The 23,058-nt window shown below is 33.4% G+C and overlaps 1 protein-coding gene across 4 annotated transcripts in view; it reads right to left on the bottom strand.

Moving 5' to 3' along the window:
- Nucleotides 1-23,058, bottom strand: part of FMN1 (formin 1) — a 191,366-nt gene that overhangs the window by 60,944 nt on the left and 107,364 nt on the right. For all 4 annotated transcript variants that reach the window (XM_035326848.1, XM_035326849.1, XM_035326846.1 and 1 more), the window contains 7 exons: nt 22,708-22,795; nt 12,864-12,925; nt 11,980-12,068; nt 7,198-7,327; nt 5,456-5,602; nt 2,254-2,313; nt 46-166 (listed from right to left, as the gene is read on the bottom strand). In XM_035326848.1, coding sequence (XP_035182739.1) covers nt 46-166; nt 2,254-2,313; nt 5,456-5,602; nt 7,198-7,327; nt 11,980-12,068; nt 12,864-12,925; nt 22,708-22,795 — 697 coding nt within the window. The remainder of the gene's footprint in view (nt 1-45; nt 167-2,253; nt 2,314-5,455; nt 5,603-7,197; nt 7,328-11,979; nt 12,069-12,863; nt 12,926-22,707; nt 22,796-23,058) is intronic.

A 23,058-nucleotide genomic window follows, 5' to 3' on the forward strand; every position in this document is an offset into this window, starting at 1 on the left:
TGGTACTTAGTTGTTAGCAGAACAAATTTGAAAGTTCCCAGTTACCTTCTAGGTCTCTCTTCAGTTTCCTTAAGTCTTTTATTAGGTCCTCAAACTTAACTTGGGAGGCCTGGAAAAAATCCTGTGGTTCTGGTAAAGGAAAAATACTCTTGTCTGTTCCTGCTTCCTAAACAAACAAACAAACAAACGGGCCACTATGAAAATTAAATGCATTTACAGTGAAATAAATTACTTTTTTGAAATGGCATCTATAAAACCATTAAAAAAAAAAAAGCAAAAACAAACAAACAAACAAAAATAACATATTTGAAATATTTCTTACTAAACAGCATATATATAGTATTTAAGATGAAATCCTAACCAGTCTCAGTGTTGAAACTTCCTTTTAGACATTGTAATGCAAACTGTGTTCAATTTGAACTATGAAGCAACAATAAGTTCACTACATTTTAGGTCATTTTATATCAACAGAGGTTTAGATAATGGATTAGAAGTTTCTTAAAACCAGATAACATGAATGCCTATTTTAATGGAGCAAGTAATCTTATGCCAGAAGTTTGTGGTTTTACTCTTTCCCAATCCAATACATATATACACACTTCATATGGATAAATTGAAAACAATATTTATATATTGCCTGGAGTATTTTATACAGAGAAAAATATATAGTTGAAGGTCTCTGCAGTTCAATAAGTAAGTTTAATATCTGTATGGAACTTCAAAGCATATACCTTATTTTTAGCACAATAAAAAAAAAATCAAGAATTAAAAAAAACACACCAGCTTTAGGAGATTCTAAGCAGGGGAAATTTAACAAGTACAGTGTATAAATGGTATTACAATGACATTACTTTGTGTAACTGTCCTGGTTTCAGTTAGGATAGAGTTAATTATCCTCCTAGACCCTAACTATATACTAGTAAGTTTAAAATACTATCTGCGCACAGATTTCAGTCTGAAATAGGAAAAAGGAAAAGCTCATGGGTTGGAGAACTAACTATTTTGTAAACAGTGAACAAATAATTTCATTATTAGAAAGATATGAGCACTCTGGGAAAGAAAAAAGTACAATGGATTAAAGTACAATGGATTAAATTTAAATTGTCTCCACTTCCTCCGAAGAGAAGATAAACTGTTTTTACAGAATTCCCTGAAGTAAAACTACTGTGTAGCAGAAACTTTGCAGGAATAATAAATAAATAAATAAATAAATAAATAAATAAATAAATAAATAAAAAATTACAGACTAGACAAAATTGCTTTTGTAATGCATTTTTTTTTTGTACAAGACAGGCATTTAGGGTAAAGAAACTTTGTTTTCCTTCTTCAGGAAAAAAGCAAACAAATAAACAAACAAAATCAACAATCCTATTTGTACAGATCTGCATATCTGCTAGTTTTCTTTTTTCTCTATAGATCAGCCTCAGGAGCAATGTCCTGACATACAGACCCCCCAGTGTTAGAGATGTATTCAGTTATTTTAGTCTTACTCCTTGAAAAATACCTATGACGAGTAACTCTTCAATTCAACATGCATATGTAAGAATTAAAAACTAACAAACAAAAACAACAACAACATCAACAAAAAACTTTAAACAATAATTTTTTTAAAAAAAAAGAAATAACATTTATATTCAACCAGAGATAAGGCCATGAAAAATCATTCTGGTCAATAATTTGACCAGAATTCAAATATCAAATGGAGACATCATCTTAATTTCAAAACTAAGAAATTACATACTTAAAATCAATCAATAGTGACATTTTCATTTGAAGAAAACAGTTCAAATTTTCCACTCCAAAACTTTGGACACATCAAAAAGCCCCGTAAACACAAGTAACTCAAATCAGCAGCCATGCCTCTTCCCACATTCCTTATCTAACTTCACCTCCATAAATTGAGTCACCTATTCTAAAATATCAACCTGTCATTGTATTCTGTCATGAGAGACAAGCATTGCTTCTGTCTTGCATTATTATCACATCAAAACAAACTTTGCAATGTTACAGTAACCAGGTTATAAGAAGAAGCGACTGGAGGGATAACCTGTCCAGCCTGCAAGAGTCACAGGCGGTATGTAAGATTTTCCAAAGCCCTATCACAGAACCTACAGCAAATTTCAGACCTATTGAGGTGCACAGCTATTGTGGTCAAATGAAAAAAAAAAAAAAAAAAAAAGGCAAATGCAAACCCTCTTACAAATTCTTAAAGAAATCACTTTTAGAGAGGTGTGCAGCAAATAAATCTTTTACCTTATCACAGTGGCGCAGGTAATATATGACAACATAATCCACAAGATTAATACGATTATCCTAGGGAAAAACAGTAATATATCATTAAAAATGGATTATGGATACATACAAATGTTAAATGTTGTATGACTAACACTTTTCAAGTAAGTAAAAAATTACTGTATGTCAAAATATATTTAGTTTTATTGGTGCAATAAATAGAACTCACAATATTCCTAACATTGCTGACAAAACAAATGATACAACAATCACAGGTTTGATTATGCTATCACTGGACCTAGACATTCTAAATAGCAGGTACAGAAAACATCCAGTGGGAGAAGATGCCACTGTACATTTTTTCATAATACAAGGCATTCTTGTATTATACTAACTATATCATTAATAATATTATTAGAATAATATTATTGTATTACATATAATATTATAATATTATTATATTATTCTTGAATACAATATTAACTAAAAAAAATATAGTTAAATGTATGATATATGATATATTAAAGTCAGCTTAAATTCTTGATTTGACCAGTCTCAAATCATCTACAATAATGATCTGGAAGGGGCAAAGGTAATTTTCATATTTTACACCAAATATAAAACTGGACAGCATGTATCTAACAAGTATATGTCATCTCCTTTTCGTTTAAAAACATTACTTTTAATGCTGTCTGTGGAAACATTTTTTCCGTTGGTCCTGCATACAACAAATGTGTACAACATTTTATTTTATGGTATGTCATTGGTTCAGCATAGGACATGAACTAAAGGAAAAGGAGAAAACTGACTTACACATTACAGGGTACTATTCAACAACAGGAATGAATTAGAATATAGGGAATTATATCTGGGATGTCTTTGCTGTTTTTTTTTTTTTTTTTTTTTTTTTTAATAGGGTTTTATATCCTATATTGACAAGTATTGGTATAAATGTATGTGAATGTCTGACTTCCTGTACACAGCTGCCTCACCTATATTACAGCCTGCAGCATGTAATATTTTATTAATATCAAACACCAGCAAAATTCTTAACTAAGCAAGTCATTGCTACCATGTAGTCAAAACCACTCTGCTTATATAACCATTTCAGAATATATTGCTGGCAGGTTGTGTGACAAAAAAGAACTGAATGAATATTTGATTGCTTTTCAGAATTTAAATATGCCTGTTCTGTTTTCTATATATGAAGCTATCAAACCTATGACTTTTGTTTAAATGGTATTTCCTTGTGAAAAAACAGGGATTTTGAAGTGGTGAGCTATGATTTTTATTTTATTTATTTTTTGTATCAAGTAGCTTTCTAGGCTCATCCCTGTGACAACAAATAATATTTACATGAAATAAAAGATATTAAACATTGACACTTTACCTTAGCTCCTGGAATTTAGTTTACCTAGTAGTCACATTGTTTGCTGTCAATTTCCAGAAAGGGAACAACAGGACACAGGACACCTTAGTATTCAAATATGCAAGACCCTCCATTCTTCTTCCTCACAAAAACTCTCTCCAGTTATCTCTAAGTTTCCATATCTGCCTATAGCAGCTGGCCCCTTTGATTTTTAATGCATTTTGGAGACTAGTTTTTCCTACTTCTTACAGCAATATAAACTAATAATATATTTATTTTGGCTACCAGGAAACTGGAAGTACTGTAATTTTTTAGCTTGTTTTGCTGAAGAACAAGTCTTATGCAATTATACTGTACATCTGTCACTCCTTTTCATAACTCATAATTTTGCAGTGTTGACTAAATCCAGCCAAATTGGAAAGTCCCAGAGAAGATTAAACTCTTACAAGTTAATGGTTAGATAGAAAGAGATAAAATTAGTACTTCAACTGAGAAAAGCCAGGCAAAGCTCAGTTGTTTTACATTTTTCCTCATGGCAGCTAGCTGATCAATGAACACCTGAGTACTGGGAAGCTGGGCCTAGATCTAGTTTAGCTGCAGCCTGTATTGTGTCTTGTCCATGGAGTAGAACTGGAAAAAAAGTGGTCATATGGGACAGCTGAACTATTGCAGTGAAGAGGAAAGTAAGAGGAGAATAAAGACACAAATCCTTTGGAAAAGCTTTCATAAATTCAGTGGCTCACAGAAAAACTTATTAAATCTTGGTTTTGTTCTTTGTTAGTGGTGGCACTAACAAATAAAATAAAAAGCTCCCTAGACATACTGCTTATCTGACATTGCTTGTCTCCCAAACTGAGAACATTCCTATTTACATACGGCATAACTGGGGAAAAAAAACAACTGTATTTTCCTTACAATTTAGAACAGCACTTCAATTAGGAAAAGAGTAAGTGTGTGAGAGAACAGTTTTTCTCTACCTCCAAATCTTTACCAACATCAGTAGAAAATACCTCCTCCTCTTTGCTAGTTCCAATAGCCATATGGCGCCTAGGTATGCTTTGGCAGAGAAGGATTTCTGAGTGGTGTTTCCATTGTCTAACACTGCATCCTCTACCCTGCTGAAATAAGGATCAAGGTAACCTCATCTCAAAAGGCGTGCACAGTGTGTCTGAGCCTTATTTTGTTCCTAGCATGGCTAATCAAAAATGGGCTACTGGTTCTCAGTTTTTGACAAAAATAATTTACTGCCATCTATGAGCATTTGCCTGTTTATGCCATTCAGAATTCATGCCTTTTATCTGCTTAACCGCCAATTAAAAAAAAGACTGACAGTATCTTCCTGGATCTGACACACCATTTTGAAGAGGATCAAAATCCTGTAATTTATATATTTAAATTCTTTTTCTCTAATTCTTTAGTGTACATTCTGCGCTGCATTTTTTTTTTTTTAACATGACCTTTAAAGCCTTTTTACTCATATACAGTTACAGTTAAAAGAAGAAAAAGTATGGGGATATTTGCTGGAGAAGACTCCAGTGGTCTGTGATTTCTCATGTCTCTCTACCTATTGTAATTTAGTAAAACTAGTAAAACAGACACACTGAAGTTCTCACAAGATAAAATTATTTTAGTGGTAGTGAATAGGAGAAATAGGAGATTATGAAGACAAGCATATAAGTAGAAGAAAGAGGTAAAAAGTGTGGAGAAAACAACAGCAACAACAACAAAAAGAAAATGGTACAAAGTGCCTCTCTCTTTCAAGCAAAGAAATGAGAAAAGATTAAATTTGGACAAATGATGGAACAGAAGGATATCGCTTGAGAAAATAAATCTTTAATTAAATAGAGTACTTACTCTGCTTTTGACATCCTTTAGTTTGGGAAGTATTTCCAAACCAAATCCATCAGCTTGACCTCGAGTTCTATTCCCACCATTCATGTAATTTCCAAAAGCCAGAATCAAACCTAAAATTTCCTTTACACTTGTCATGTTCAGCAAAGCCTGGAAAATGGATACTAGTCTGAAACATACATTGGCACAAAAATTTTAATTGCTCATTTGACAAAGTTTTTTAGATTTTACTTTTGCTAAAGGAGGTTTTGTTTCTCATGTGCCTCTACAGGGAAAGGAAGCTAAAACTGGTACAGGAATCAAACATTTAAAAGAAAAATTTATTAGACTATAGCTGCCTAAGATACTATCTTTAACTTAATCCGCATGAGGTAAATTATATAGCATTATATACTATGTAGATGACAGAAAGATTAATGGAAGAAGTTTTACAGCAGGATATTGCTAAATATCCTCAGTAGCCTTTAAAAATCTCACAGACAAAGTGTTTTTTCATGAGTTTACATAATGCACAGTCAAATGGAGATGTGTTATTTTTGCTGCCACTGGGTTACACTCAGAAAGTCATTATTCAGTCTGCTTCTCATTGGCCCTGGTGCTCTGAAAATTCACTTTTCAGAATCTATACTTACTGCAGATATACCAGGGTTAAGGACAAAATTATTATGCCTCAAAAGAAAAAAGAAATCTAGCAACAAAGTGGAGAATTAATAAATTATTTTGATTTCTATATAAAGACAGTTATCATTCAAGCTTCTGAGGCCATGAGCCTAATTCTTAACTATGTAGCTTTATATTACACATTGAAAAAATCAATTGTCACATGAGGTCCTCTTAAGTAAACTAAGGGTAATGACTCTTTCCCTGTCTCATACAACTTCTTTGTGTCTTCTTTATGTCTCCTTTGGAAAGACAATACTAAATAACTATTTTTGTTAGAATACGCAAAGAGTATCCAAAGGAATAGAGTGTGGGTAGTTTGTGGCAGCAAAGCTGTTTGAAAGACACCACATAGCAAAAACAAACAAACAAATAAATAAAAATGCTGTCCTGGCCGGGCTGTTTTACCTTCAGGACACTATTTCGTTTTTAATTCTTATTTCATTTTACTTTTCATATTTTGTTATAATTTCAAAATCTTCTCTTAGGTTATTCATTGTAAAGAAATCTTAGGTAAAGCTTTGTCAGGTACTAGAAATCTGCTCTATTGTGGTAACAGAAATGTATGGATACCATGGGAAATCAATAAGTTAATGTATGTTATAGACAGTTACTATACAGTTCACTGTAGAAGTACGTTTACATTGTATTACCAGTAGTTTCATGGTGGACAAAGCAAACGATCTCTGATTTGACACGGGCTAAAAGCAAGTTAAGTTTGCATAGTGGTATACTAACAAAGTAACTTTGCAAGGCCATGAACTAAGTGAGTCTGATATTTAATTTTTATTTTTATAGATGTTATCTATTTTTCCACTGAATGTGCAAAGCAATCAATATCTGATGTTCAAGTAAAAATAATTTTTCCTAATTAGAACATACAGCATCACACACAACTCATCTTCCCTCTTACCTCCCCCTCATGTTCTTATAAGCAGTTAAAATATCAATATATTTTTATTTCCCTGAAAAGCCAATAACCATGCTTAAGGTTCATCACTTTTGGTAAAAACAATCAATCAAACAAGCCCACATAAGCAACCTAAAACACATTATGTTTTTATTTAGTTCCCATTAGGACTTACCTTGGAAACACGAGTAATGATATCAACTTTCCGGTGAACTGATGTTATCCCTTCAGAGAAAACTGACTGGAAGATAATACACTGAGCTCGTTCTGTAAAGTTGGGAATCTGAGATAACTCATATAAAAATCTGTGGAAAAAAAAAGATACTAAATGAATCCCTACATTTTACATCCATGAGGTACATACTGGATCAGAGCTGTAGTGTTATGAAATACATATATAATGCAATCTTTCCTACTTTGATTCAAAATTCTGACAGAATTTATAATTGCTGTATATTTTCTCCTCAGTGTTCTTTGTGTTCAATGTGTTAAGAAATCCTATTAATATCAAGGAAGATGTAAGACATTAATTCTTGTAACGTTAGTCCACTGTCTAGTAATAAAGAGGAATTATAAGCCAAGATCATAGGTTCAAGGAAAAAAAAAAAAAGCTAAAGAAACGCTATTTAGTGTTTTCACTTGTGTGTTTTTGCTTCAATTTAAAACATGCCCAGCAATACTGAACTCAACATATTCCTACAACGTTATTTCATAATATAGAATGTCTGCCAAGAAATTTCTTCTGATGCTCAACCTCAATTTTCTTTTACTAATTTGCACCACACTTCCAATTATATAGCAGCATGTTTTATGGTAATGCACCTAGCCGCGTTATTTAGCTCTAAAATATTTGCAGATTATATCTCTCTTCAGTCACTGTTCAGCAAAGTTACTAACTCTTTAATTGTTCTTTATCTTTTCTCACACTTTCACCCATCTCATGAAGCTATTCCACCTTTTTTACTTTAACTCTTTCGTAAACAAAAACAAATAGAAGTATATTCAACAACTCCAGTTCGGGTATTACAAAATGAAAGCATTCCAAGACATGAATAATTACTCCCTTTTCTTCAATTTAAAATGTAAGAGTTTAGTTAAATAATTCAAGAAACTTTAACATTTCTTATAATAACAGGGCTTGCATAATTTGCTTTGTGGGTTTTGAGTCAATGATTCCAGTGCTACGCATGCTTTCTTGAAATCTAGAAACTGTCTTTTGCTCCAGTATTACTTTAGTAGAATTCCTCCAATCTCCTGTCTACAGATATTCGCAGATCCCCTTCAATACAATGCTTTAAATATTTTTTTTCCTGATTGAAGTCTGGGACATTTTCTGAATCACTATTAGATTGAATTCTTATTAAATTTATTTTAATTATTTAAACCAATTCATCTGATTTCTTCAAACTATTTTTTTTATTATAACTAATATCAGTACCTTTAAATCACCTTTATAATTTTTTCATGCATGTAATGTTTCCTGAATACATAGCGCATGCCTGAAAAATTAGTTAACATCCACCTGTGGCTTGTGTGAAATAAAACATTCTAATTGGACCATTATTATTTTTTTTTTATTATTTCTGACTTTTTCTCTCTTGCCTGATGAGAAAATCTATTGTGAGAGAAGGACTGGGGAGGCCAGGCTTGGCTCTAGGATTTAAGCAATGGGAAAAAAAGAAATGCCAAGCTGGTATTAATAAAAATACTTCCTATTGGGAATGAATGGTATTGCCAGGAAAAAAAAGAGGATACTTTGTGTGCACTTCGTGTGAGAGAAATAAAAGAAAGAAAAACCCCAACTGCTTCACAAAAGCTCTGACATACATATATTTTTAAAGTTAAAATTTAAAAATTCAAATGATACATTTTCTTGCTTTCCATTGAAAGGGGAACTTTTATCCATGTTTCTGGTCATCAGAATGCAACGTAATTGTGCTGAGAATTAAAAGAGCTTTAGCATAAAAAGAAAATGTCTCCAGATTTTGGAATTCAAAGTATTCAATGTAAATACCCTGACCAAACATTTATAACTGAAATATGCCACAAAGAAGAATTGATCCTAGCAGTTACCAAAGAGAATGTCACTGCATGAACCTATGGTTTATCAAAGATAAACCACCAAATTCTGGTGGATGAAGCTTTTTTTCCGGGAAAAAAGTTCAGTCAGTGTTGCAATTTTAAAATGAGAAAAGTATGATTTTGACTTAAAGTTACAATGAGATGACTGTGACATAACTTTTTGATTGGTTTCTCATTGCTACACTTCTCATGGCCTAAAGTAAACACAAAGAATTTGCTGTTCATCTGTGTGAGGTCCATTTTACTCCTCTTCTGCAGAAACTATAAATAAAAAATACATTTACTTGAGAACTCTTTTATCCTACCAGAATCTTTTAACAAAGGATTTGAAACTACTTTCAAAATCAGACATGTTACCACGTTGTTAGTATAATACAACATTCTTTCAAAAGACAGTCAAAGAAGGATGATTCTATGACAGTGAACTATTTATTGGGCTTTATCCATATTTAAAGACTATAAAATTTAGATTTAAAAAAATAATAATTTTTTGGTTAAAAAGGTGTATCTAATCCTGTAAGCTTCTAAGGAAGCCAGTAGGATTTAAACTGAAGTCAATGAAAATTATTTGTGTGTAGAAGACAAGCAAATGGCATTGCTTGTATAGAAAGCCTTATTTTATTTGCAATTATCAGTAGTCCACTACTTCCTGAATTCAAACTACAAACAAAACAGAACATTTCAGTACCATATTTTGCTACCATTTCCTTCATTAGTATTTCTTTCACAATAGCAAGGACTTCGCAGAGATTATATTAAAACTAGAAGGATCTTATTGGAAACTAGCTTAAGCATCTGCATCCTACTAGCAAAGACTAAATTTGTGGCCAATTACGGATATAAATGTTTATTGTGTTAATGAATATTAATTAGCATCTTAGCAACTGTTATCATGAAGAACAATTTGGGGGATATTGTCATGTTGCTGAGATATATTTACAGTTTGTGCCAACAATAGCAAGTGTAACATGCCAGCAAAACAAATCAAAATCACATGTATAGGAGAGCATTAGTGATACCAGTAAAATCTTGTATTTGTCTGGGAATCCAAGGCATTTTAAAGTGACAGAGGTTTCCATTAGACTTCAGTGAATTCCAATCAATAAACTAATGCCTATCACTGGTATTTACAACCATTTATAAAAGGTTTAATTTGCCCTTTTGTTCTAATCCTTATTAAAGAAAATACATCAGGTTTATACCCTGTGGCAAATTATTTTACTCATACCTACAATTTTGCACTTTTCTGTCTTTAATGTTTTATGGAGTTAATAAGCATATGCAGTTCCAACAAATCTCTAGTTCTGCATTTAGGCTAAAACTTGATCTACTGAGTTTTCAGAAAAGACTTTGTTTTTGAAGGAGCAATAAAATTACTTAATTAAGAGGCAACATCTTGAAAAGCTAACTTTCCTAACCTATGCAGTTTTACAGAGCGAAAAGGGGATAAATAAGACTTGCAGAGACAACAAAGATTAATAATTGATAGAGTAGCTTTTGCTTTTAACACTAGTATTTCACTCTGAATGACCAAGCACAACTGCTTTATATACAGTTCTTTACTTTTAATTATGGAACAATGATAGACTAAGTTCAACTTTGTGTTTAAGATCTGCCTCTCTCCACCAATCTCTCTCCACTATAATTTACAGGAAGGCACAACCTTTTATAACTCTAGAGCTCTACACTCGTATTTTCCAGAACACAAAATACATTCATATTTATTTCACTCAGACTTGCAGGTTGCCAAAGATTCAAACTCTGGAAAACATCAACTGGTCACACAATGTATTCTTATGCTCCAAGCCAAGGCAATGAAAAACATGGATAAAGGATACATGAACAAGATAGCGTAAGTGTTCTTAAGCCACTCTTACTCAAGAGAGCGTGATAGCCTCATCTTCCAAGATGAACTGTCCCTAGTGAACTGTATGTAGCTATCACCATTGAGTAGTTAGCTGCTTTGTGTTAGGAGAAAGAGGAAAAAAAAATACACTCTTCACCATCAACAGTGTAATGGGAAAAATGGTATGGAAATGTAATAATTCTGACATCAAACGGTAATATGCTATCTCTACTGTTTCAATTCTTCCCCTGCTACCCCTTCTTATGCCAAAGAGAGCAGAAAAGACAAAAACAGAAAGAGAAAAGGATGCAAAATGGGTAGATGCTTCAAGGCAGGAAATCACACTGTCATTAGGAGAGGATGGAAATACAAAGGGAAAAGTGGCAAAGCAGCAGAACACAAATACCACTGGTAAACCTAATCTGGAATCAAATACAAACACTAAAAATTTCGGATTACCATGCTGTTCACAGATTTTTTTGATTTCCAGATTGGTCTAAAGTTTATCACAACAGCAGGAGCTACACCTAGGAACTGTTTCATCCTAACATTTGCCACTGCCCACAATGGTCACAGGAGACAAACTGTGGAATCAGCCTAGTAGGCCTTCAAACAGCATGAGTTGAGTGTACATTGTGCCTTGGACTCCCCAAAACCTCCTGTTTGTGTAGCTCTTCCAAATTATTAACAAGCAAAATCAGTCTGGCCCTGCTTTATAGGACCAGGCTTTTAATTTAAAAAAGCCTTAAGAGCTCTAAGGGAAGGATAAGCCTTCTACAAATATAAGAATAGGAACATATTTTTTTATTGATTTAAGGCCACATATTTAATCAGTTCTGGTGCTCCAAGCAGACCAAGTATTACCTGTAACATCTGAAAAAAAGTGAGATAAACACAAATTTAACACCATGCTTTGAAATACAGGAAAAAAATAACTATCTAGCAAATATTATGTATAAAGATTCTTTTTAACTATCACCAAAGGACTACACTATGTAATTGATAAAATATTAAGAAAAAAACTCTTACTGTTCTGGTTTGTCCAGAAGCTTCAGTTCTTCCTCTTTTGAAGTCTGATAATATTGCTTGATTTTCTCCAGTTCATCTTTTTGTGCTCTCTGAGTGAATTAATATAAAGTAATTAATAACATTTTAAAACAAAATAATAAATTATTGCTCTACCTGTTTGTCTGCAAATAATTATATACTTAGATGGACACATTTAGACTATCCAAAAGAGTGAGCTAGTACTGATCTAGTATGACAATTTCCTTCACTGCATTGCGGTTCCATTTACTACCATGTTCATAACAATGCATCCTTGTAGGGCATGGCACTGCAAATGTTGCTATAGGAAGCTTCAAAGCATTTAGGTCATAGAGGTAGCTCTGATACTTCTACAGCCAACTGTAAACATATTTTTGTACGAAACTTCAGCATCACACAGTCTAAATTAAAGAATGCTGTCTACAAAGCAACTTAGGTAAGGATGGCAATACAGTAGCCTGAGTTCACTGCTTTATCCACTTAACATCTTGGATGAGAAAAATTCAGCATGTTAGCACACAACATGCCTTTAATAAGGCCAGTATTCTTCAGGCAGTTCAGAAGAGAACATTGCTAGATGTTTCTTCTTTTGTTAATGTTACATCATTTACTGTTACATCATTTCAGCCTGATTCCAAAGGCACACCAATGTTTTAAATTTCTGACTTTTAAGCCAGTCAGAGAAATATGCATCTCAATGGTATCTTTTGATGTCACCTATTTTATTATTGTTAAATTCCTTACAGAATTTTTCTACATAATGTCTCTAGTTTTAAATGACAAGATAAAATAAAACTTTACTTATTGCACATCTGAAATTCTGAATGCTATGGTGATTAAGCACAGATGTATCCCAACTTACTTACATTCTCATAAAGCGCTTCCAGTGTTTCCAGGTCTACTACAGAGTCATCAACACACAGAATAGCTGTATAGGATACAGTCACAAATTAGATGTTACAAAACGAACTGTGAGTTCAATTCTGTTTCTTGGGAAATATACAGAAGAGATCTGCCCTAGTTAAAAAATGTATTTACATCCATTAATAATTTCTATTTTCAACACCTTATTTTTCTGATTTTAAATGGCAGCAATCATGCAAGAACTTATTATAAATTCTATTTCGGGAGAAATAGAGAGTTCTACTCTCCAGTATATTCATCAGTCAAGGATATGACCTGCCAGGTGGTCATCTTCCTGTGCAGCTGCCAGCCTGGAGAACATGAGAACACTGTATACCAGGCAATGAATAGCATAAACTTCCCAGTAGCTTAGAAGGCTGAATAGGAAGAAATTGAGAGTTAGGGCATTTAAAGTATTCCTGTGTGCATGGGAGTTCAGGGAGATATGAAACTGTTAGATCAGCTTGCCTTGAAGCTACCAATCTTGAGAAGTAGGTAGACTAACTTGCAAAAAAAAATCAGGTTGTATTAAAGATTTTTAAGGTATCTTCACAAAGAAGTTTGCAACTGAGTTAGCTTTATCCACTAGAAAACCACCCACAAGAAAATTTCCAGATAAAGACTTCTAAATCTCACACAGACACCAAAAGTATACTTTTCAATGATTAATTATTACTTGTTACCAAAAATGAAGTCTCAAAATGTTTCCTAGCTTAGTTCCAAAGGTTACTACTTTAGGATTATACAGTATTATGTGTTTCCAACACTTGAAAATCCCATTAAAATTTAGGCAGTTCATCACTCTTTGTAATGCTCTCTAATGTAAAAGTCCAGCAAGCTAAGAGATGCACAATGGCAGATGAATAACTTGGATGTTTAATTTTTCTAGAACACTATTTCATCAAGATTCCTAAAGGGATCGGGCACAATTTCCCAACTACTGACTTATGTTTAAGTGTTATTGCAAACACTAATCCTGAAAGAATCAAGATTAAGGCCTCTACCAGTTTCCCACATAACCAGTGAATCCCACATAACCAGTGAATCACCCTGTTACTAGTACTCGATAACTTTTAATTTCAACTGGATTATATTCATTCAAAGGAAACTTGACTACTAGTGGATTTAGAAGATTCTAAAAGCTTTTGCTGTATTTGCAATCCAAGCTTGAAAGAGGCAAATAACACATCTTTAAATAATTATTTGAAAGTAATAAGCTTTCGCCTGCTCTTCCACCTACCTCACGATTTTACATTGTGATATTAACCAGCAGGCTAGTAAATTTTCTCTGTGGCAGGGTAATTAATTTTATTAAAAGGTCCAATGACATTTAGAACGCTTTAAAATTCTGCTTGTCAATTATGATTCCATTTGTTGACATTACACCTGGCTTAGAAGTAAAGAATTATATTGAAGAAGACAATATGAGTGAAAAAAAAAAACCACAGCTATTTTGTCGTATTTCAAATATTCAAAACTCCCAAGACTGTAACCAAATATAAAAACCCCACCTCTAGAGCTAGACAAAATTCTGTTTTTAAAAAAAAATTCCTTAGGAATTGAATCTATGAGATCATCTGTCGGCTCTAGCAAGACCGTTCCATGAACTGCATTATCTTTTGCATTATCCAGTAAAATTTCAAAAAACCCTTAGTGATTAGAAAAGCTACTGGAAAATTGTTTTCATAGTCTAATATGTTTAATTTTATGATTTTTAAATACGCATATTTAGTTCATAAATTTTTCCTTGTGCTTTCACTTCCACCCCATTTTGGGATACTCTGAAATCTGCTTATGAAGAAAAAACTACTAGTCCACAGTTGTTTAGAAAAACAACTTATAGGAGGTAATTTTAACTCTTACTAGAAATGCAAAACATGTAACAAATAGTAGATCTTTTAAGTGTAGAGCTATTAGAATGAGAGCAAGGATTTTGAAAAAAGAACACATTAACATGAATATCAATGTTTGTACATATAACTGTGACAAAGATGGTGCCAAAATCACGAAGTGGTTTTTTAATGCTAAATGCTCTGTAGTTAAAAACTTTTCTGTACTTAACAACAGACCGAAGAAAAAAGCATTGGTTTCAAGTAGCATAATAAACTATTCCCCATGCCAAAATGTTTGAGATTAATAAAACACAATATGAGCCAGTATTAATAATAATCAGTGTTAAGAGACATTAATATGTATTATTTTATATTTTGGGGCAACTGTGTGTTTCAACGGAACTACCAAGAAAATATTTTCTGACCTACTTGATATATAACCTGTCCTGCTGTTATTGGCAATGTCTATGCAGACAGGGCGCAGTTAAAAATCTAGCCATATTTCTCAATTCGATGATAGAATGACATCTTAGGATGTTAGCGTATGTAGAGATACTCTTCCAAAATTTCAGAAGTACTGCCAAAATCTACAGCAGATTCCTTTGTTTCATCTTTATGTACTTTACATCTTTATGTTTTTCCTTCTATCTTTTTTCATTCAAAATGATCAAACTTAATGCCATACACATTTGGAGCAGAAGACAAAAATGAAAACATATAGAATCACAAAAATTCTTTTTTCTTCTCTCCTTTTTTTTTTTTTTAAGAAACATTGATTTTAAAAAGCTGGAAGAAATCCCCAAATTCACAGGTGTCTCAGTATTCTTCATATTCTTCCTAAAATACAGCATGTGCAATACGTTCACAGTATGTTGTGTACATTAACTTGAGTTGGGGCAGCTGAAAAAAAACACATTTCTCTAGATCAAAGAAACTAATTACTTTACTTTTTCCTTAGAGCTGCAAGGAACTAAATCTTTTAAATTTTTGTTAGAAAACAAAGGAAAGTTTTATTCATATGTATTTTAACATTAATAAAATTAATAAGAGCTTTGATGTTTTTCAAAATGCTATTCCAGATACAGTGAATTTAGCCACAATACTTTAATGCATTGAATTTCATTATATCAAGACTCACATAAGTGTAAGTAATATAGGTGAAGTATCATAAATCTACAAAAGAGGCTCCAAAACAATTAATAGCTATTACAATATCAATCATCATTGGTGGTTTTTACTTTTATCTTGCTTTCTAGTTAGCTGTCTTCCTTACACTGTCAGTTCAGTTAGAATATTTCACCTACACCTCACAATGTTGAAAGGAAGTAGACTCATGCTGTGAAAAGCTGGTAATTTTATTGGGTTCCTCTACCTTTAAAAAATCTGTTACTTGGCCAAGTCTGGTTTCTGAGATCCTTTTTTGCAGGGAAATTGAGGCAAACATTTTTATGTGGCCTATGGTGTCTGCTCACAACAAGAAGAATTTATATACACAAGGATCATTAGTGCAGGGTTGCACCCATTAGGATATAATAACCGTCAGCTAGGACAAAAAACAGATCAGCATCATGCATTCAAACTAACAGGCACACATAAAAATACTTGCCAACTACATTTCACATACTAAGAGTAATGCTTCAAATATAAACTTTTACCAAAGGTTTTTAACAGACTTTTTAAAAATGACTCTAACTGTAAAAAACAGATTCCCTACTGGCACAGATTTTTCACATACTCTATTTTATCACTTTAAAAATGTAAACCAAAGAAAAGCTGAGAATTTAAAGCATACTGTCTGCAGTCTACATACAACTGTAGAGCTTAAAGGTTAAATATGAAAAAGACAATTCTTCTCAACTGGCTTAAATACCAAAAGTCTTAAGGCTGACTCTGATATACAGCCTCACTCCTACTAAACACATTTTGGTTAAATCAGGATTTAAGTCCTGACGACAGAGCTTACATAAATGCAACAGTATCATGCCACTTAATGTGACAATTAAACTATGAAATATGAAGAAATTATCTTAACTGCTCCTTCATGATAAAACAGAAATATGTTATTTAAATAAAAAGAGCTTGCAAAAGTTGGCCTGAAAGTACTTGATTTCTTTTGTGTGTTATATTCTTCTGAGTAAGGCTCGATATCATGAGAACATGAAGCTCATTACTGGGAAATGCAAATGAAACTGTGACTGATCTAGTCAACTAGAAAGTCACTATGACTGTTAAATACAAATCCCTACTTGACAAAACCACCTAAAATACCCAAATTGCTCTGGTTTACTTCTGAAAAATTGATCTGATGGTTTGAACTTATTTATAGGCTTTCTCCAGTGTTTACCAATCACACAACACAAAAACATTAAGATATACAATACTAAGAAACACCATATGCACAATGTAGGTTTAGAAGACTAGGAAAGCTCATCTGCTGCAAGAAGACCTGAGCAAAAGACTCTGGCAACCAACATTAGATTGGATGCCCAAGGCAGACGTACAAAAACATGTTGTGAATTTTCCAGAACAAAGAAAATAACTTTTAAAGGAAATTGCTTTCCAGCTTCTGAGATGGGTATACAGCTATCTCTGTACTTCATCTGTAGTATGCAGAATGCACAGAATGCATATGCATAATATTCTGTATAGATGGAAAACTCACACAATTTCAGAACAGTTGTAACTTTTATCTCTGCTTCCATTCTGCAAAATATTTTAGTTGAAAACCCGTAACACTTTTCAAATAGTGAAAGTAAGAAATATTCCAAAATACTTTATCCAGAAGTATTACCAAAATACTAAGGAGAATAGAATTCTGAAATTATTTGTGCCACATGATATGGTTAAAACACAAGCTGGGATTTAGAAATTCTGAGCCCATTAAGGTTTGCAGATCAGAGTTGCTTTGGAATAGCTTGCATTATACATATAAGACATAGGTTCTTGAGTGTTAAGACAAGTGCCTAGTTAAAAATGATACTGTTCTCTAAGATTTAGATGTGTCATAAGTCATAAATTGCATTAAGACTATGCAGCCTATTTATATAACTTGCATAGCCTCTCATTAGAGGAAGACCATACAGAAATGACAGAATGATTAGAAACATAATATATAACTTGAATGGTTATTGAACTGGTCATCAGTGTGGGAGAGTTAAGCTGCTGTTCACATTCTTCCAGTTATTTCCTCCAGTATGTTGACAATGGAGGGTAAATTACAAATCAAGCTGGAGAAGACCAATCAAACACTTTTCTAACTGGTTGACTGCCATTGCACAATACTATTATAATTGTGTTCTTTCTAGGAAGTCAGTTTGTCTCCTCCCACAATACAAAGCATTTTTTTAAAATGTAGATTGGCATGATAGCCATTTGCATTGTCCATCATCAGAATATTATTACTGTGATACTAGTCCCCTAATAAATCTTTTCCATATGAAGGTGAATCTACAAAAGCAGATGGCACGACCCATGTTTTGTAACAGAATCAATTTTAATTCATCCCATCTAAGTATGATCTAAGTTCTCTATTATCTTCAAAGCTTAATGTGCCTCTGCATACATAGCTTACATTTTTGGTAAACAAAAGAATGCTTCAAATGCACAATAAACATACTAGGTCCCCATACATGCTATTACAGGTTGGCCAGTGCTATTCTGATTTAATAAATGGAGTCTTACACATTATACTTAATCACCTAAAGTCTAGGAAAATAAATATATATATATATATATAATTAGCATTACAAATAGTCTTAATGCCAAGGATCAGCATTCAGCTCTTTCCTTTGCCACACAAGCTAAGTTCTGACAGCATTACAGCACTACCCCATGTTGAACACTTGCCTGGGTAAATGTGCTAGCACAGTCTGCAGCTGTTCTGCATGGAGTAATGTGGTACTTTATTGCCACAACGAGTGCAATAAGCTATAAAGTGTGCATCTGGTGTGATCTACCACATCTCATAGATTTGATCCCAAAGAAAATATTCCAGTACGTGAGAGGATCTAGTTAATGTATCCTGATAGAAATAGGAGGTATTAGACAGGGAGTTATTTCCAACAAAATACAGAAGCAGAACTTCTTGTGCCTCACAATTTTAGTGGCAAAATGCAGGCACTATGGCAGTAGGCAGTGATTTAGGAGAATTACTGTTTTGGACACAGGCATCTATATTTTATCTACATCTTGCTTTCTATAACTGAAACTATTTTTCATCTGAGCTTTCCCAAAATTTTTTGAGTTTATTCTTGAACAAAGATCTCAGTACCTCATGGGAAGCTAGCCCAGATGACCTAAACTACAAAAAAAAAAAAAAAAAAAAAAAAAGAGATTATTATTATTTGCTTTCTAGTCTACTGCTATGGCTAGCTCTCTAAAGAGAACTGCCTGAGTGACTGGAATGATGGCCAGTAAGCTGTTGGGACCAGTGCCCACAGAGGGTCTTTTGCTTATAACCAGCATTTCCCATTAGTTACAGAACTGAATCTCCTCACTATGGAGTGAGTCGTACTACTTTAACAGCAAAGCCACACAAGTAGTCTTGAGCCACAGTTTTGTCTCTCAAGCTGTAACGTTTCAGCTGAACAATGACAGAAATAAGACAGAAGCACACTCATGAACAGGAATTTACTTCTTTAAGTCTGCAGTGTTACAGCATGTTCCTTTTCTAACAGTTCATTTCCACTATTCCTCATCCTTTCTGTATAAATGTTAATTAAAAAACAAACAAACAAACAAAAACACAGTGAAAATGACTTGAAAATAATCTCAAACCTAGGCATAATTTACTCTATTTGATTTTTAAGTATATATACAGGTTCTATATAGCATACTGAGACAGACAGATATTCTGTCCACTTCTGCCCAGGAAATTAATATTATTAATAGTGGTCTAACTAGAAACTGTATTGCCCTCTTCAGTACCAAATTCACCAGTAACATTTGTTAGTGTTCTCAGAACATTACAGCACTTAGGATCTCTTCTCTTCTCCTACCTTCCAAAAAACTGAGCATCAGGACAGGTGCAGTATGACAATATAAACTTTCCCTCATCATCATATGTGTCAATACTACACAAAATGTTTATTCATTTTTACCCTGCCACCTTGCTAGACTGTACCCAGATACAGCAAGAATTTAAACGTATCTGTTAAAGGAAGAACATCATCCTCTCAAACTAACATGTGCAGGAGATTCCCTTCCCAACGTGTCGCAGCTGGCTCATTATCAAATGCAAGCTGAAACATCTGGGTGCCAGATATGGTCATTTATTTGTTTTGCACTGCTGAGTTATCTAAAGAATATACTGTGAAGCTATTTACTTTAGCTTGGGAGGGTAATCCTACAGATGTAGAAATCTCACAGTATCATAGAGAAGTAGGTAATTTTTCTCGTGATTATTATTGTTTTCTCTACAATTGACTACTTTTTTGCATGCCTCTCTATGCATATGAGAATTCTTCACCGAAGTAATTTGGGGATGGTTTTTCTATACCTATAAACGACACTTAAGATAAGTAACAATGCATTATATATGGACAGTAATTTCTTTTGTTTAAGGCTTTTCAAGACATACAGTCAGAACAACTTGAAATAAAATTATATGCCCTATTTTTCATTTCAATTTTCTTTTCCTACAAATTTATTCATTTTCTGTTGCAAGCTGACAAAGAGAGTTAACTTTTCTCTTCCGCATCTTTCAAATACTGAATTATGCAATGGAAAGTGGCTTGAGAAAAGGAATGAGTGTTTAATTTTTATTTTTCTCAGAAGTAACTCTCTGTAACTCTACTTTCTGAAAAAAATAAAAAATAAAAAGCTTTTGACATTCAGCATCAAATGCATTAAATGATCATACTCTTTTTTGGTTAAATTTTGTCATGAGCTATTTAGCTTATTATGACCTTTTTTGTCATTGACTACTGCAGCCCTTAAAGTCTGCTGAAAGGCAGGACTCCACACATTTTTAAATTAAACAAAATAATAGGGGAAAAACATACACTAGATGGAAAACAAGCATAACTACTTTTGTCCTCATTTCTAGTGGACCCTTTTAAAATACAGATGTTTTTCCCAAGTCTGGTGAACTATTTCTTTTTCTTGGGTTTTCTTTTTTTTTCCCAAATAGAATCTACACACAGATCTTGATCAGAGTCACTCATACTTTTTTGATTTTTTTTTTTTTTAAATGAAAAGTTCCCCTAAAAAAGCCACAGTATTCCCAAATTCCTCTTGTATCACCTAGCTGCTTCCAAAAGCAAGTGACAGCACATCCTATTGCTGCCTTGAGCAACACATGTGGTGACAGGCCAGTCATTTGCTACCTCTCAGAACAGAGCAGGCGATGAGTTACCAACTTTCCTCGGTGACAGGACACTTGTTTTGGTGTCCCTCTTCTACTGACATTCTAATTTTCATTAAACTTGTAGGACTACATTAACAATGTCCATGAACTGCAAGCAGCGTAGTCCTGTAGATCTGCTGGGGTACTGGGGTACCTAGATCCTAGATGGTACTGGGGATGCAGTATTCACTCTATACACATTTCAAGGAGATGTACTTTAAACTAGTTCATCTGATACTGTGGACTTTAAAGCCTGCTATAGCTGAAGACTGCTGTTTGCTCCCTGAACACAAATTCCAGTTTAATTTAATTCCAAAGGATATTTGTGCACTCAGACTGCATTGCAAACACAGCTAAGGGGAAAACTGGTAGATTTGCTTCAACAGTACACTGCTAATTTGAACTAAAATGCTAGTGTATACACATACAAATATTTTGAACACTTACTCTTCTCTCTCAAATTTAGGATAAATTGGTCAGAAGGTTTCAAGGGCTGTAGAAGTACAGAAAACAACTGAGAAATAGATATGCTGCAGTTACATATGCCTTATTTTAGTAGAACATCATGGCATAGAAAATAAAAAGTACCTCTGAAGAAACTCAGTAATTCTAACTAGTTTTTATAGTACAGCTGCTATCCTATCCTATGCTGCTATAATTCCTGCCAGTAAATTATTCACATCTTTAATAATAGCAGTTTTTTTTCCGATCTCATTCTGATACCTTTCACACAATACTGGCAGGCACAAAGTTGTTCCTTCTTCTTCTTTCTCTCCACCCCAAGAGCCATCTGTAAACCCTTGTGCTTTTAAAGTGTTAGATGCTCAAAGGCTCTTCTGAAATTAATAATAATCAATGCCAGCAGCATCTCAACACCCTACCCAGCATTTGCATGTGATGGAGGGAAAACAATAGCAAAAAGGAGACATCAACTTGAATTCTTCCAGCAGTTGTTTTAAATGGTGAATATTTTCCTTTTTTTAATGTGAAAAAGAAATAAACAATATCCTTAAACAATATCTTTTTTAATCCAGAACATAAGCAGAATCTGAATTACCCCAGGGTTCTGAAAAATCTTTATTTCTCTACAGTTGCATTGGCAAACTCAGATAATTTCTACCAGTAATGGAATTTATACACTGAGTAGCCTCATGCTTTGAAAAATGCCATCCAGTAATCATTTTCTTGTTACATGGTAGCTGCATCAGTTTGGGATGTGCATTTCAAACTGCTAGCAAAGAAAAATTTAAATATTCAACAAATACCAACTGCATGTTTGAAGCCCTAAAGACTCACATAGAACACCTCTAATTAATTTTTGTCAGTGTGGGACTTGCTTAGGCACAAGGAGGGAACCACAGGGGAGGAAAAGGAATATGAAAACATTTTGAGAAAACACCGTTTTCTCAAAAGTGATTGGTGAGCTGAAAAGCTACAGGAGTTGTACCAAAATTCTTTTCTGATTATTTAGATGAAGCTTTTACATATACTGGAATATACTGGAAGAATAATTCTTAAGATATCATAATGAGGATCATACTCAAAGCAAATGCTGTAAGAAATTCTCTAAGTGGTCCAATGAGAAAATAACCATGTATATATGGTACACTATAGTTCTGAAACACTTACCTTGTTGAATATCTTTCATCTCCAGGTGTAAACTGGATATTAAAATTCCTACAGTTTGTGATCGCTTTCCATCCAACAATTTGATAATCTAGAAAGATAATTCAATAAAATGAGATCAAATGAACATTCTGCACAGTCTTCATTCACATAAATGACAGAAACTGATCTGTGAGTTGAACTCAATGTCTCTACAAACATTTTTAATAAATAAATGAAACAGTAGGGTCTTTATACTGATGCTCTGCATCTTAATGGCTGATAATGATGAATGGCTGAATGGCTGATAAACGTAAGCTTGAATTCTCACCACTGGTAAAGATCACCAGCTCTTACTTGCAGGATGCTATTAAG

Source organism: Oxyura jamaicensis, chromosome 5 (genome assembly GCF_011077185.1).
Source record: "Oxyura jamaicensis isolate SHBP4307 breed ruddy duck chromosome 5, BPBGC_Ojam_1.0, whole genome shotgun sequence".
Taxonomy (NCBI): domain Eukaryota; kingdom Metazoa; phylum Chordata; class Aves; order Anseriformes; family Anatidae; genus Oxyura; species Oxyura jamaicensis.